The sequence below is a fragment of the Neolamprologus brichardi genome, chromosome 3 (genome assembly GCF_056152115.1).
Source record: "Neolamprologus brichardi isolate AB-2024 chromosome 3, ASM5615211v1, whole genome shotgun sequence".
In the NCBI taxonomy this organism is placed as follows: Eukaryota; Metazoa; Chordata; class Actinopteri; order Cichliformes; family Cichlidae; genus Neolamprologus; species Neolamprologus brichardi.
Window position 1 is genome coordinate 29,545,724 of NC_142106.1, and position 15,808 is coordinate 29,561,531.

The 15,808-nt window shown below is 37.0% G+C and overlaps 1 protein-coding gene across 1 annotated transcript; it reads right to left on the reverse strand.

Annotated features, from left to right (window-relative positions):
• Window positions 1-1,165: 1,165 nt before the first annotated feature.
• Window positions 1,166-12,305, reverse strand: LOC148104157 (uncharacterized). The gene is made up of 6 exons (XM_087838269.1): window positions 12,236-12,305; window positions 11,442-11,744; window positions 1,792-2,067; window positions 1,513-1,528; window positions 1,366-1,433; window positions 1,166-1,242 (listed from the first exon to the last, which is right to left on the reverse strand). Exons 1-6 carry the CDS (start codon window positions 12,303-12,305, stop codon window positions 1,166-1,168), a joined length of 810 nt encoding a protein of 269 aa, XP_087694395.1.
• Between the last annotated feature and the right edge of the window lie 3,503 nt (window positions 12,306-15,808).

Below are 15,808 nucleotides of genomic sequence, written 5' to 3' on the forward strand. Positions count from 1 at the left end.
GCATTTAGTTTTGTGGACACAAGACTGATGTGTATTGTATGTATTTATTACAACTAGGCCTCTTTTCAGAACATATGTTCATATTTGTTTCAACCGAAAAGCAATGTGATTGCTACCACAGACAGCATGTTACTGACAGAACACACAAATGCAATGCTGGACAGTGATAGGTTTGTAGCATAAACCTATTCGCTGGAACGTTAAGGACAATTTAATTACACAGCAAAGCACGACACGAGTAGGCAAAGTGCTTTATGTTTCTCGTCCACGGGACAGAACTGGACGAGCGCTGTCCCTTCGCTTGACCCCAGTTGCTCTCGTCCGCTCCCCCATAACATTGTTCTTTTATTGAGCTCACATGAATATACATAGGTTCATTAACATATGACGTCTACATACACACAAAGAGTACCTTGCCTGTGCGTTGTGTAAGTACCTGTGTGTGTGCGTGTGTGTGTGTGTGTGTGGGGTCAGTGTGTGACCCCATAAAGACTTCCCTAAACCTGCTGGTCTGTAAGTCCAGTAGTTCATCTAAACAAAAGGTTCTTAGACTAAAACTGACATAGCTACGTTTATCCTACCATAAAACAATAAAACAAGGTACGACCTCTCCCATGCTCCCACGATGTAGGTGTGAATTCCAGAACACTCTGGAATGCACACAAAACCTTTGCACACTATTAAAGATCACACATCCTATCACTACACAATCGATTATACACCTCTAAGCATATATGGTTAAATATTTCTAAGCATAAATGACAATAAACAATACAAATCTAATAGACAGTAAGTGAGTTGTGACTCGCAAAAGTACAAAAGGTTTAGATGAGGTGTCGGATTGTGATGAGGAATGCATCAGCATGATAACAGATATCTTTAGCAGTGAAGTTAGTGTAGAAACAAAAGCTGTGTGCACAAAAACAATGGGAAAGTCTAATGAATGTGGGGAAATTGCATTACAGATTTGAGAACTCCCTTATTATTGGTGAGAGTGACTTTTCTGATGTCAGACTTGCACCAAAGCAGTTGAGGATGCTAAAGTAACAGAAATACTGCAGCACCTCATATCTGACTTAAAGTTACTGCATTTTTGATCTACCTGAAATTAAAAACATTTCAAATGAATTGAATTACGTGAAATCCCCGACTCATTCCGCTACTTTCATGGCTCATCATTGTCATACTGTACTTGGCCCAGCATCTTCAAAGGCCTCATTGTCTCATAAACACAACGGTCACCTGAAAGTTAATAACAGTGGAGATTCAGTCACAATAATTAGCATTGATAAATGATCTAACATTTAATAATTTTTAACAGTATAATATAACTGATGAAAGGAGGTAAACAGTGTTAGACCTGACCGTGGGAAAGAGCCGAGTACACATGTTGTTGATTTTCTTCCTGGTTGATTGTTTCAGACTGTGTGAGTCTGAAACAATTAAAATATGTTATTACTACTAGAATAAAAATATTTTTATATATTACTGCAGCTGATGAGTTTCACTCACCTTTTGGGACGTAGACCTGTAGAAAAAGAAAGTATTATGAGATTAGGAGATTAAGAGAACATTTTTAATAGTAGCATTAACAAGAAATCTTACCCTTTGACTTTATGCAGTAAAGCAGAAAGAGCAACAGTACAGTGATCAATACTCCAGTAAACAGCCCAACAATGAACCATGAGAAGAGAAGAAGAACAGCTGTCCTCTGAAATCACAAACAGTAATAATAAATGATATAAACAGAGCAGTTACATGTATTCACAACCTCAGTCACTCTCCACATACCTGTTTCTTTTCTGTGTGAATGATCTTTGCTGCAGTTCACTGTTTGAAATGCAGACTTCTCACTGACATAATTGGAAACTGTGCAGGTGACATTGGTCTCTCCATCCTGCTCCCTGATGATGTATTGTTGCCTGGGACCAGTTAGTGTTTGGTTTCCCACAATCCACTTGTAGCTGACATCACCAGTTGTGCTGCACTCCAGCAGAACTTTACATGATTCATTTGAGGGAATCCAGGTAGAACTGATTTTTATGTCAGGCTGTTTAGTTATGGGCTCTAATGAGAAAACAGGAGACAGAAAGCGTGTCAGGTGACCTTTGGAATCACAGATTAAAGTAGATGTTTGTGCAGAGTTCAGAAAATGCATTATGTAAATTTAGGCCAGTTAACAATAACCAACATCATTAAGTGCAAATGAGTATTGTTCACTACTGTGTCATGTTGTCATGCTCGCTGGGTCATGGACTGAGAGTTGTGAGTTTACTGATTCCTGTTCTTCCTGTGTCACTATTATCTCCTCCAGTCTGTTTATACTTAATTTAATTCAGTTTTACTTATATATCTGCAAACAACAACAGTCGCCTCAATGTGCTTAATATTGTAGGGTTTTGTAAGTTTTTCTTCTCTGGTTAAATTCTAGGTAAGTCCAGGTATACTGGTTTTATTATATTTATCGTGTCTGTCTAATGTTTCTGATGTGTCCTCTTTCCACGTTTGTTTGCCTTTTTGTGTTTGTGTCCAGTTGGTGTTTCTGTTTCTTCCTATTTTATCTTAGTGTCTGTTCTTCCTCGTGTCTTGTGTCTAGTTCTAATTCCTCTGTTTCGTTATATATAATTAGCCCTGGATGTGCTCCCGCATGTTTCCTTTCCCCTCATTATACTGTGTGTATATATTTCCAATATTAATTTTCTTCCACTTTGCTGTGTTCTTCCTCGAGTTATGAGTCCGTCCTCCTGTGTGCTTCTCTTGTAAGTACCTGTTTTTCAGGTTATTAGCTCCTGCCTTTAATGAAGTTTATTCTTTAAGTTCCCAGCAGTAAAGCTGCTTGTAAGATTACTTCTCTTTTTCTAAAGGAGAAAGACAAGCTCTTAGGCTCACAGGGTTTCTTTTCATTAACAGTAATCAGGAACCTTTTTTAAAAGAAAAACAAAGTCTCTTACCATGAACTTGCAGAGTGATGCTGACTGAAGGCCTTTGCTTCAAAAACACCTCTGAGACAAAAGTGAAATCACCAGAATCTTGAAGAGTCAGTTTTCTCACTGTTAAAGTAAAGTCTTCAGGGTTCAGCTCTGATCTGTCCTTAAATGGAGATTTTTCAAAAACACCCACATCTTTGTCTGCAATTTTTATTCCCCCATATTTCCACATTGCTTCAGTCACACCTAGAGTTGGTAAGCCTGACGAAAACTCCACAGTCTCGCCAACTATTGTGTGAATGACATGTTTTCCACTGGAAGTCTCAACATCTGAAAAACATACAAAAAATGAAAGTTTCAACATGTTAGTGGGTCTAAATTGCCTGAAACCGTATCGTCAAAGTGTGATAATTAATGTAAAAACAATCAAATCAGTCAAAAAAAAAAAAAAATGTTTTTACAGAATGAGAAGACCATCATACATAAGTGACATTTCTGATATGACTGCCTTGGCACAACAAACTTTAAGCATAGCAAAAATATTTTTCTGTGGACAAACATAAAATCATAATTTTGTAATTTTCATATAAATAGAAAAGCAAATGAATAAAAATAAATAAATAAAATGTCAGAAGCTGTTTCTCAAGAATTCAAAGAACATGTCTGCTATAGATAATTGTTGTTTTTGTAGCAGTTAGAATAATAATAAATACTTTAGCACAACAATACTCTAAAATGGCAACGCTGCAGCTATCTTCTGAACTCACTCATGTACCAGAGTTCATGAGGCAACAAATACAACACATGCCACAAACATCTGGAAGCAGAGGTGTACTTACTATGGAGACAGACCCAGAGCAGCAGCACAATGCTGTGCACGAAGCTACGGTAACGTCGTCCAGCAGCCATCTCTGTGGGGAGAGGAACAACCTCTGTTTCCTCTTCTCTGTTTCTTCTTTCCCAGTTTTGCTCTGTCATACAAGAGGAATCATCAAGCACTGGCTACAGCTGACATGTTTGTGGTGAATAAAGTCACTTTCACCACAGTCACCACTCTGCATGTACTGTACATGAATACTGAGATGCACAGATGCTGAAAAGAGCAGACCATGATCAGTCCTGTTTTTAAAGGAAATGGTTTTGGTCTAGAGCGAGACTTTGTTCAGTGGATTGTCAAATCTGTTTACAGTATCTTCGTGCTGCTTCTTCATAGCTCTATATAGTATATAAATAAAATGTGCACATTTTCTTTTTTTATCTACACTACATCCGAGGAAAAGGATGACTTTGCTGACCTAATGAGCTGACTCCACTAGTCCATGCACTAGTCCAAATCCATTTATTTCACATAACAAACTGACTTTGGAAAAAAAGTCAATTTTACTTGAACAAACAAGCAACTCAAACACACTGACAACATAAACTAAGATTGTGAACATAGTTAAATGTTCTGGGGTTCTTTGGCTTGGCATTTTTCAGATATTATGAAATTTTTTTTCCTAAATATGAGGAAGTGGAGAGAATGACAGCATTTCTTTCTGCTCATACCATGAACACTCATCATTCAGCAGAATCAACTGAGCTGTTTGGATGCTCATGAAACCCCAAACCCTGAGACATCACAGCAACATATTTGGTGACATTTCAAAAGAAGTCATGCAATCCTAGTGACGCCATGCTGACCGGCCAAGCTTTAAAGACACAGAGCAAAAGACAGACATTTTTAAGTACACTCCAGATGACAGGAAGTGATACAGCACTGATAACGTATGACTGAACAGTGAGTCAAGAAACAGAACAAGTATAGGACACATTCATGGACACACCCTGAAAAACAATTTGAAAGAAATCTCTACAACCCTGATTAATTTGAAAGTTTATGCTCATTTATTTTACAATAAAATTCCCATCAAAGCAATAATATCGATATTACAAGACCTGTGTTACAACCTTAACTCTGAAAATATTGGCATGCTGTGTTAAATGCAATTAAAAACTAAATGTAATGATTAGTAAATACCATGAAGCCATACCCATGATCTTAGGGAGTTTAGGTGGCACTGGATTAACAACAGGCACAATTCTGTCATGGAAACCAGTGCATTGGCTCAGAACCTCTTCCAGCTCAGTTCCAAAAATTGCATCTCTGCTGGTATAGTGTTGCATGGATTTGACAGCTTGCAAATCTGTACCATCAACACTGAAAGGGATATGATGGTTTAATAATACAAATAATAAAATATTGATGAAATATATAAACTCTAAATACAAATATATATATATATATATATATATATAATTTATTTTATGATTTCAATTTCATTAGTTTTTTGTAATTATACTCTTAAATCTTTGATTCGGAATATTTAGTCATGTATTGTTCAATATATTAACAACAGAAAAGCAACATAAGCACTGCAGCACCTTTAGCTGACAGCAGAGGAAATAAGGCAAGAAGGTGTCAGTCAGTATCATTGATCATAACGTATCCTGCTGTTCCTCTTTCTTTCTCCCATTTTTTCTATACTTAGTAATCTGTATTTAAAAACAGCATAATAAAACTGGAAGTTTCTTTTTTTATAGTGCCACACCAATATTTTTAGTGGTCCTCATATGGCAACCCCTATGAAAAAATTCTGGTGGTGACCCTGCTTTGAGCAAAACTTTGATGAAGACATCTTTGTGTGTAAGCTTGAAAAAAGTCTGACTAAAACGCTTAAAGGAATTTGTAGAATTTCCTGTAAATTGTGGGTGGACAGTGGCCACCTGATTTCCTTTTCATAGCAAACAGAAGCATTGAAATCCACATATCACATGTACGCATCTCAAGTTACAGGACATTCTTGGCCTGGTGAGCTCTTCACTGGACCCACTTCAGTTTGCCTACCAACCTGGCATTGGAGTGGATGATACCATCATTCACCTCCTACATTGTTCCCTCTCTCACCTGGAGACCGCTGGGAGCACTGTGAGAATCATGTTCTTTGAGTTCTCCAGTGCCTTTAACACCATTCTTCCTACAGTTCTGAAGGACAAGCTGGAGAACTCAGAACTGTTCCTCTTCAACATTTACACCACAAACTTCTGCCTCAACTGGTGCATAACTTGCATAAAGGATTAATTGCATTGAAGAGTTTGTGGCAGCGCAATTAATATGGAGCAGCTGGAAAAGATCATTTCAAAGCATACCTTTAAGGCACAAGAGGAAAAGCTTCAGCAGCTAAAAGTGACAAAGATTAAAGAGATTGAGAAACTTATGGAGGATGATGGCATTGTTAAAGAAGTGTCTGTTAAATTAGCCATGGACTTTTCAAAAATGTATATTGGGTTTTGTAAAAACAATGATGCAATTAAAAACCACATAACTGAGTCAGAACTTCTTCATGTTCAGACACAGTGGTATGAGCCAAAAGCTAGCTATTTTTGAGAAAGTAGAGATATGGTTGAAAAGAGTGGAAAGGCAAGCAGCTGTGGCAAGAATAATTGTTGATGAAGTTGAGCCTGCAGACACTGCCTCAATGATGTTATCCAGATACAGTAAGACACATCGAAGCAGCCAGACCTCCTCTGCTGTGTCTTCAACCACATCTTTGGCCAGGCTAAAGATAGAGGCAGAACGGGCTGCTCTGGCAGCACATGTGGAGGCTTTAAATACCTTTTTTGCAATTGTAATCCCTTACTTTACTTGTTACTTGAAAAAAGTACTCTCTGTCTGTCCCTGTCATCTGTGGTTAGCTACAACTTTATTTCTCATGAAAGTCAGAGCAACGGGTTTATTTGTAAACACACAAGCATTAACATAAAAGTCATGATGCTATGTGTCAATCAGATAGCTCTGTGATGCTCACACAGCAGACTAACATCATTGTAATCAATGAGCAACGAGAAAAATGTAACAGTATTTCGGGTTAGTGATGCTGGCAGTGGTTTTATGGTTGGAAATGTTTGGTTAACAGATCCGACAGTTGGTAAAAATAGAAAAGGAGTCATACTCTCTAGGTTAGGAATAGCTTGCGATTTAACCATTAACCTTCAAATTAAACTACTGAAAAACTTAAAAGAGATAATGACAAGAAAGTTTAAATGTGCAGCTTGTGGTGTTGGATTGTAATAAACACAGAAGCGACAGAGAGATTTATACGATAAAATACAGAAACAAGGGTCTACAGGAGTTAAGCTTAGGTATTACAATTACCTCCAGCCTCAGTACACTGTAGACAGACTGAATCCTTGTGCAAACCTTTAGTCATATGAGTCTGCAGGAAAAACTCTCCACGCTTCTTGAATGAAATTCAAAGCTCTTCTTTGGATGGTTGAGATACTTCGGTGCAGCTCTTGTCTACTTTTCTATCCTTTTACTACATTTATTCTTGTTTAGCTTTGATCTTTCTTTTTTTAGGGTGGGTTTTTTATTTCTGCATTAATAATCCCATCAATTTTGACTTTGGTTAACTGTTATGTTATTTTAAAATGCTTTAGAAATAAAGTGAAAGTTGCTTCAAGTCTGCTTCATAGTTCTTTTAGTCCTGCCACTTCTGTATTCTCGACTTGTCCCGTTTCATTATTTTTTTAAAGACATTCAACACATGATGCTGAGAAACATGTTCTGTTCCCTACCTGAGACCACTTCCTCATGTTAGTTTTGACAGCATTTCTAGTAGATACTGGCAGATGGCTTCTACGTGCGGCCTGTGAAAAGTAACACCTGAAACTGTACAGCATAAAGTAGAGGGATTAAAGATGAAAGTTGAGTGTCTTAATCGAGATTATATTTGCATCATAGGGTAAGCAGCCACATGCAGACTAAAATAACTAAATATGATCTTTTTAGACTAAAACCAAAACCCAACTCACTGAAACAGAAATTCAACACAGGAGGAGGGAGGAAAGGAATGTAATCACATGGAGTTACAGGGGACAGGATGAAGGACATCATACTAAAGACTAGTGATGGCCCGCTTGAAGCTGTTTTTTGTTGTCAAAAAAATCAACAAACTCGTTCAAAAGCGCTGTGTCAAGGCGTGATTTGTTACATGATCAGTGACTTCCGAAGCTTCATTTAGAACATAAGTGATTCAGTGGTTTATAAGGAAGTGAATCATTTGCGGAATCTGTGAAGTGTTTTGATGGTGAGAGATAATGAACTACTGATCATTCTATTGAGAGATATGGAGCCATCGAGTTAGAGAGGAGCTTCTGTCACAGAACACAGAATGTCGTGTCGTATTTTGAGTTGATTTTGGTCAATTCAGTGAGTTTGCCAGCTTTCAGTTGTTGTTATTTGTTTTTGTTTTGTGTGTTTATTTTATCTGAAAATGCGAAAAACTATAAATGTCAAAAATCTGCTTTTGATAATATAAATATTGTTATATCACTTTAGAAACACTTCCATTTGACTTTTACAATTTTAAGTAATCTTAAAATGTTATTCTACAAAATGTGCAGCAATTTGATTTGTTTATTCTTTTTAGGTGATCGTCTGTGGGACCCAGAAAGACTGTAATCCTGCATCTCTACCAGTTTCTGTGCACTCCAGCATCGTCTGTTCAATGTGAGAGGATTTTCTTTAAGGCAGGAGAAATTATCTCCAAGAAAAGAAACAGACTCGGCCATTGCACAGTGAAACAAATTCTCTTCTTAAATAAAAATGAAAAAGAGTTACCATAAATGCATCATTTTTTAATTTGCAAGTTCATAAGGACTTTCCCTTTCAGTTCACAATCAATTCTACCCCCAGGTCAAAAATATGTATAAGAAAAATGGACTATAATCATATTATTTATAAACCTGTTCAGCTGTCCAGTGATTAATTGTAGAAGTACATGGAGACAGGACCTCACATGATATATGTATATTTTATGTATTTTTCACAAGTAAAGAATGACCATCCCATGGTGTATGTTTAAACAAGGAAAGTTTTTAAAAATTATTTATTAAACAAATACAGAAAAAATTTTAACGCCCCAAATACACAGCAAAAACACTAAATCTTCTACCAATCTTGTAATCTTGAACCAAGTATTTATGTCTTATTTCTAGTCAAAATAATCTCATCACACTTAAAATAAGACCCAATTATCTAAAGAGTAACGTTTCAGTGAGATATAGGAACTTGTTTTTAGACAGTGCATCTTGAAACTAGAGAATTTCCACTTGTTCCATTGGCAGATTTTTTTCACTTTATACGTGATATTTTTGCTTGAAATAGGCGAAAAAAGTATTTTGACGAGTAATAAGACAAATATACTTGGTTCAAGATTACAAGATTGGTAAAAGATTTTGAGTTTCTGCAGTGTACATGTTCAAAGCAACACAGCAGTGGCCCAATATCAAAGAGAATTCCTCTCTGTAGCGTACACAACTGATAGTTTGTAGGGACAACAGTCTTTGTGATTGCCTAAGTTGCAGCATTTTGAAAGAAAAAAGTGGCAAACCATAGAATTAATCAACAAAGGTTATTTTACACTTTTTGTTTCAAAAACAGATCTGAAAAGTAGTTACACATCAAATTTTGGAAAATCCAAGATTTCTTTAAAAAATTAAAAACAAAACAACATAAAACAAATAACAGTTTGAATCACTGTCCAACATGGCTAAATTTTCCCCTTCCTCCTTTCCTGCTGTACGTGGCTCCTTTAGACAAACGGATTGCCGTGATTCATCATCTTCTATGTCCTGCTGTCATGGTTCTGCTTTTTGATTTCTGCGACTAGTTTTGGCTTCAATTTCTGGGAATTAGAAAAAACAAACTTATAAACGAACACGATAAAATGTAAGAAAGCAAGGAAGCTGTTGTCTCGGTGTATATGATGAAAAATAATAAAATAACTCTCCTGGAAAATCAACAGCCCAGCAGAATACGTAAATGTTTAACTCTTGAATGTTAAAATGGGGCAGTCTGATGACAGCATGGCATATTTATTTTTATGTCAATGAAAATCTCCAGGCAAGACTGCAGCTGTGACACAAGTTTGTATTTCTGTCTGTTAAATGTAAAATGTATTGTATTTACTCTTTTATACATATTTCTAAAAAGTATGAAGTAATTTGATTGAAACATTGATGCAATACTGGATAGTATTCAGGAAAGTGAGTTGTGACTGACAAAAGGACGGAATATTTTGATGAGGTTTGAGATTTAGATGAGAATTGCATCAGCATGATAACAGATACCTTTACCAGTGAAGTAAGTGCAGAAACAATAGCTGTGTGCACAAAAACAATGGGAAAGTCTAATGTAGGTGTGGAAAATGCGTTACTGATTTGAGAATTGCCTTATGACTTTTCTGATGTCAGACTTACACCAAAGTGATCAAGGATGCTAAAGTAACAATGATGATGTGCAGTACTGCAGTACCTCATGTCTGATTTGATGTTACTATGTTTGTGATCTACCTGAAATTAAAAACATTTTAAATGAATTGATTTACTTGAAATTTCCTTTCATGGCTCATCATTGTCATACTGTACCTGGTCCACCATCTTCAGAGGTCTCATTGTCTCATAAACACAAAGATCACCTGCAAGTTAATAACAATGAGGTTCAGTCACAATAATTTGCACTGATAAATGATCTAACATTTGATCATTTTTAAACAGTACACTATGACTGATGATAGCACATAAACAGTGTTAGACCTGACCGTGGGAAAGAACCGAGTACACATGTTGTTGATTTTCTTCCTGGTTGATCGTTTCAGACTGTGTGAGTCTGAAATAATTTTAATATGTTATTAGCACCAGAATAAAAGTATTTTTATATATTACTGCTTCTGACGAGTTTCACTCACCTTTTGCGACATAGACCTGTAGAAAAAAAGAGAAAGTATTGTAAGATTAGGAAATTAAGAGAACATTTTTAATAGTAATAGCAAAAGCTCTTACCCTTTGACTTTATGCAGTAAAGCAGAAAGAGCAACAGTAGAGTGATCAATACTCCAGTAAACAGCCCAGCAATGAACATGAGAAGAGAAGAAGAACAGCTGTCCTCTGAAATCACAAACAGTAATAATAAATGATATAAACAGAGCAGTTACATGTATTCACAACCTCAGTCACTCTCCACATACCTGTTTCTTTTCTGTGTGAATGATCTTTGCTGCAGTTCACTGTTTGAAATGCAGACTTCTCACTGACATAATTGGAAACTATGCAGGTGACATTGGTCTCTCCATCCTGCTCCCTGATGATGTATTGTTGCCTGGACCCGTTAGGTTTTTTTTCTCTGGTTATATTCTAGGTAAGTCCAGGTATCTTGGTTTTGTTATATTTATCATGCCTGTCTGATGTTTCTGATGTGTCGTCTTTCCAAGTTTCTTTGCCTTTCTCTCGTTTCTGTTTCTTCCTGTTTTATTTTAATGTCTTGTGTCTAGTTCTACTTCCTCTGTTTCGTCATCTATAATTAGCCCTGGATGTGCTCCTGCCTGTTTCCTTTCCCCTCATTATACTGTGTGTATATATTGTCTAAAAACAAAGAAAAAACAAAGAAAACAAAGAAAAAACAAAGTCTCTTACCATGAACTTGCAGAGTGATGGTGACTGCAGGTCTGTGCTCATAATTCACCTCTGAGACAAAAATGAAATCACCAGAATCTTGAAGAGTCAGTTTTCTCACTGTTAAAGTAAAGTCTGTGAGGTTCAGCTCTGATCTGTCCTTAAATTGAGATTTTTTAGGAACACCCACATCTTTCCCTGCAACTGTTATTCCTCCATATTTCCACGTTGCTGCAGTCACACCTTCAGTTGGTAAGCCTGACGAAAGCTCCACAGTCTCTCCAACTTTTCTATGAATGATGTGTTTTCCACTGGACGCCACATCTGAAAAACATACAAACAACTAATTATAAAACAACCAAATCAGAAAAAAAGGTCTCTTTACAGAATGAGAACATCATTTCACATAAATGACATCACTGATACGACTGACTTGCCACAACAAAAGTCTGAACATAGCAAAAATATTTACATTATGGCTCCATGAAATGTTTTTGGGTTGATGCTTTTCTGTGGACAAACATGAATTCAGAATTTTGTAATTTTCATATAATAGCAAATGATTAAAAAAGAAATTAAATGTCAGAAGCTGTTTCTCAGATAAGCAAATTCAACTGCTGACTCCAAAATGTCTGTTAAAGGTAATTGTTGATTAGTAGCAACGAGAACAATAATAAATACTTTAGCACAACAATACTCTAAAATGGCAAAGCTGCAGCTATCTTCCGTCTTCTGAACTCACTCATGTACCAGAGTTCATGAGGCAAAAAATACAACACATGTCACAAACATCTGTAAGCAAAAGGTTTACTTACAGTGGAGACAGACCCAGAGCAGCAGCACAATGCTGTGCATGAAGCTACGATAACGTCGTTTGCCAACCATCTTTGTGGGGAGAAACAACCTCTGTTTCCTCTTCTCATCCTTCAAACTGTGTCTTCAACAGTAAGGAAAAAAAGTGTGTGTGTGTATGTGTGTGTGTGTGTGTGTGGGGGGGGGGGGGGGGGGGGATACCATCAAAATAGAAGCAGAAGAAGTGGTCATAATCAGGCCTTATATATACAGATCAAAGCAATCATACACTTAAGAATTCAACTATAAGACATTGAAGTCAAAGTTAAATAAAATATATTTAAGAGGATTTCTAAAACACTTTTAACTTCACTTAGAGAAAGTAGCCTAAATGTTCAAGATCAAGCACTGGCTGCAGCTGACATGTTTGTGGTGAATAAAGTTTCTTCCACCACAGTCACCACTCTGTCTGTATATACTGCATGTAAATACTGAGATGCATGAAAAAATGACACTTGTGAATATTAAAGAACACTGAGACGGACAGACAAGTCTGTTGAAGGGTTTCTTTACCTGAAAAGAGCAGCCCATGAGCAATCCTGTTTTTAAAGGAAATGGTTTTGGTCTAGTCCAGTGGATTGTCAAATCTGTTAACAGTTTTTTCGTGATCCTTCTTCATAGCTCTGGGTACTATACAAAAGATTATGCAAAATTTTTATTTCATACGTCTGAGGAAGAGGATGTGTGACTGTTTTGACCTACTGAGACAACATTTAAATTTCTGAAATATCACACACAAACCCATTTGTGTCACAGGACAAACTGACTTTGGAAATGAATTCAATTTTACTTGAACAAGTAACATAAACTAAGATTGTGAACATAGTTAAATGTTTTGGGGTTCTTTGGCTTGGCATTTTTGAAATATTATGAATCTTTTTTTTTCTGAAATATAAGGAAGTGGAGAGAATGACAGCATTTCTTTCTGCTCATACCATGAACACTCATCATTCAGCAGAATCAACTGAGCTGTTTGGACGCTCATTCAGGCCTTTTAGGAAGACACATGTCATGAAACCCTGAGACATCACAGCAACATATTTGGTGACATTTCAAAAGAAGTCATGCAATCCTAGTGACGCCATGCTGACCTGCCAAGCTTTAAAGACACAGAGCAAAAGACAGACGTTTTTAAGTACACTCCAGATGACAGGAAGTGATACAGCACTGATAACGTATGACTGAACAGTGACTCAAGAAACAGAACAAGTACAGGGCACATTCACAGTCACCCGCCTGCTTGTCCAGGATGTCAACAGTCGCCTGCGTCATTCAGGGCCAGAGAGGGTCTTTGCAGAGCTTCGCGGTCACCCCACCGCTTTGTATGAGAGAGACAATGGGCAGGGAGGAACTTAGTCAAGGCACTTGAGCTTTTCTGCTCCAGATTACCTGCAGGGAGTTGGTCATTCCTTGAGAAGTGTGCGTTAATGAGCAAAGTAAGTTTGTGATGTGCGAGTATAAGTGATAATAAGATGTTTTTGGGTTTTTCAGTGGGGAAATGACTATGTTTCCGTGCAGCTAATGGGTGCTAAACTAAGCTAAGCTAACTCTCCTGTCATGTGGTTGGGTATAACCGTGTACCGTGTTAGTTTTCTCAGTGAGTCTATATGTGAGGCGTGGGTAATATGGCCACACCTCACGTATTAAAGGGAATGTTAGTTTATTTCCCACCTGTGTCCCACACACACAAACACACACCTAAACCTGTATACTAACCTGCTCCTATGACAATACCACTGTCACTCCCACCTGTGTAAAATCAATACAAGAGTCTGCACTATCCTCGGTGTCTTCACACCACTCAAGGGCCTTGAGCGGTGTGTTCTGGCTGACACTCCGAGGAGTGGTAGCGGCAAATCTGAACTAGCACCTTACAGTCGTCCCAGTCCAAGCTATCTACCCAACAGATACAGTCATCCACCATCACCGACAAGTCAAACACAGAAAAACCCAATAACCGTGACACTGTGGCAGCCACAACTGACAGGCATGACCAAATCACTATAGGAACATCTGATTCAGATATAGATTACAAGTCCACGTGTGAAATGGAAGTGGTTGCAGACTGAAGTGCATCCGATAGGTCTTATAATCACAATCAGAGACAGAGCCCTAAAAATGGTTCACAGTAAACACTAACCTTTAGTGACCTGTTTAATGTTTAAATTTAAATCATAACAGTTTTGGTTTTTTGGAGCTACAAACACTTTTCATTTTGTAAAGAAGTTTTGGTAAGTCGAATATCTTCACAGAGTCCCGTTATTTGTTTCAGTGTTTTTTATGCTTACAAAAATGTATTTCTCTTTATGGACCTGAAACAAACTCATAATAAACATCTGCAAAACAGGCTCATAGTGCTGACAATATATCTTTATATGTTTCTCTATATATGTTTCTTTTACTGAAACCTTTGCTTTACAGCACAGATTAGCAAAAGATGCCATGAAATAAAAAGATGCTGAAGAAATACAGAAAGACATTATTTTTTATGTTTGAGGCTTCAGCACTGCACTCACTTTTGTTGTTTTCCAAGACTTTTCCAAGTAAAATAGTTTGCAGTTTTTGTGCATATTTAAACTTCAGATGTCTCAGAAGTTCATACAACCTTGTCATCACTGACAATCACATTAATGAATCACAACACTAAGTTTTTGTAAGATATAAAGAGCTTAAGTGAAACAAAGTGTTAAAAACAGTGAAAAACATCCACTGCATTTTTTGTTCACTGTTTCCAATTTCATGGCGGTCACTACCTTCCCTGTTCTGGCCCACTTGTTAAACAATAAGGATTGATCAGATGGATACAGTGGTGTGAAACAGTGTTTGCCCCGTTTCCTGATTTCCATTGTTTTTTAATTGTATGTCTGTCACACTTAAATGCTTAAGATCATCAAGGTAAAAAAAACAACAACCCACAGCTACAGCAGCACATTGATCCAAAACACAGCAGCAAGTCCACCTCTGCATGGAAAAACAAAATGAAGACTTTGGAGTGGCCCCATCAAAGTCCTGACTTGAATCCGATTGAGGCGCCTTAAAAACGTGTTTCATGTTCAAAAAAACCAACAATATGGCTGAATTACAACAGTTCTGCAAAGATGAGTGGGCCAAAATTCCTCCACAGTGCTGTGAGAGACTCCCTGCCAGTTATCGCAAACACTTCATTCTAGTCGGGGCTGCTAAGGGTGGTCCAAAGAGTTATTAGGTTTACGGGGCAATCATCATAAATTCTAAAAATAAATCTATTTTCTTGAAACAATCTTTTTTCTGATTTGTTTTAATGTTTGGTTTAGTACAGATTTTTCTTTTTTTTTTTCCCCTGCTTCTACACTGTTTGTGAGTTTTGAGTAATGAAGATGTGAAGCTTGGATAATAATAAAAACACTATGAATTTTTTTAGTTTTTATTATTTGTCCTCCTTCATTTATACAAGAACAGAAACGTGAAACATAAATGAGTAGAAGTCAAAAATAGAATGAAGGCTGCAAATTTAATCTTATTTAACTTTGAATGAAGTGAAACTTTAGTCCCATGGA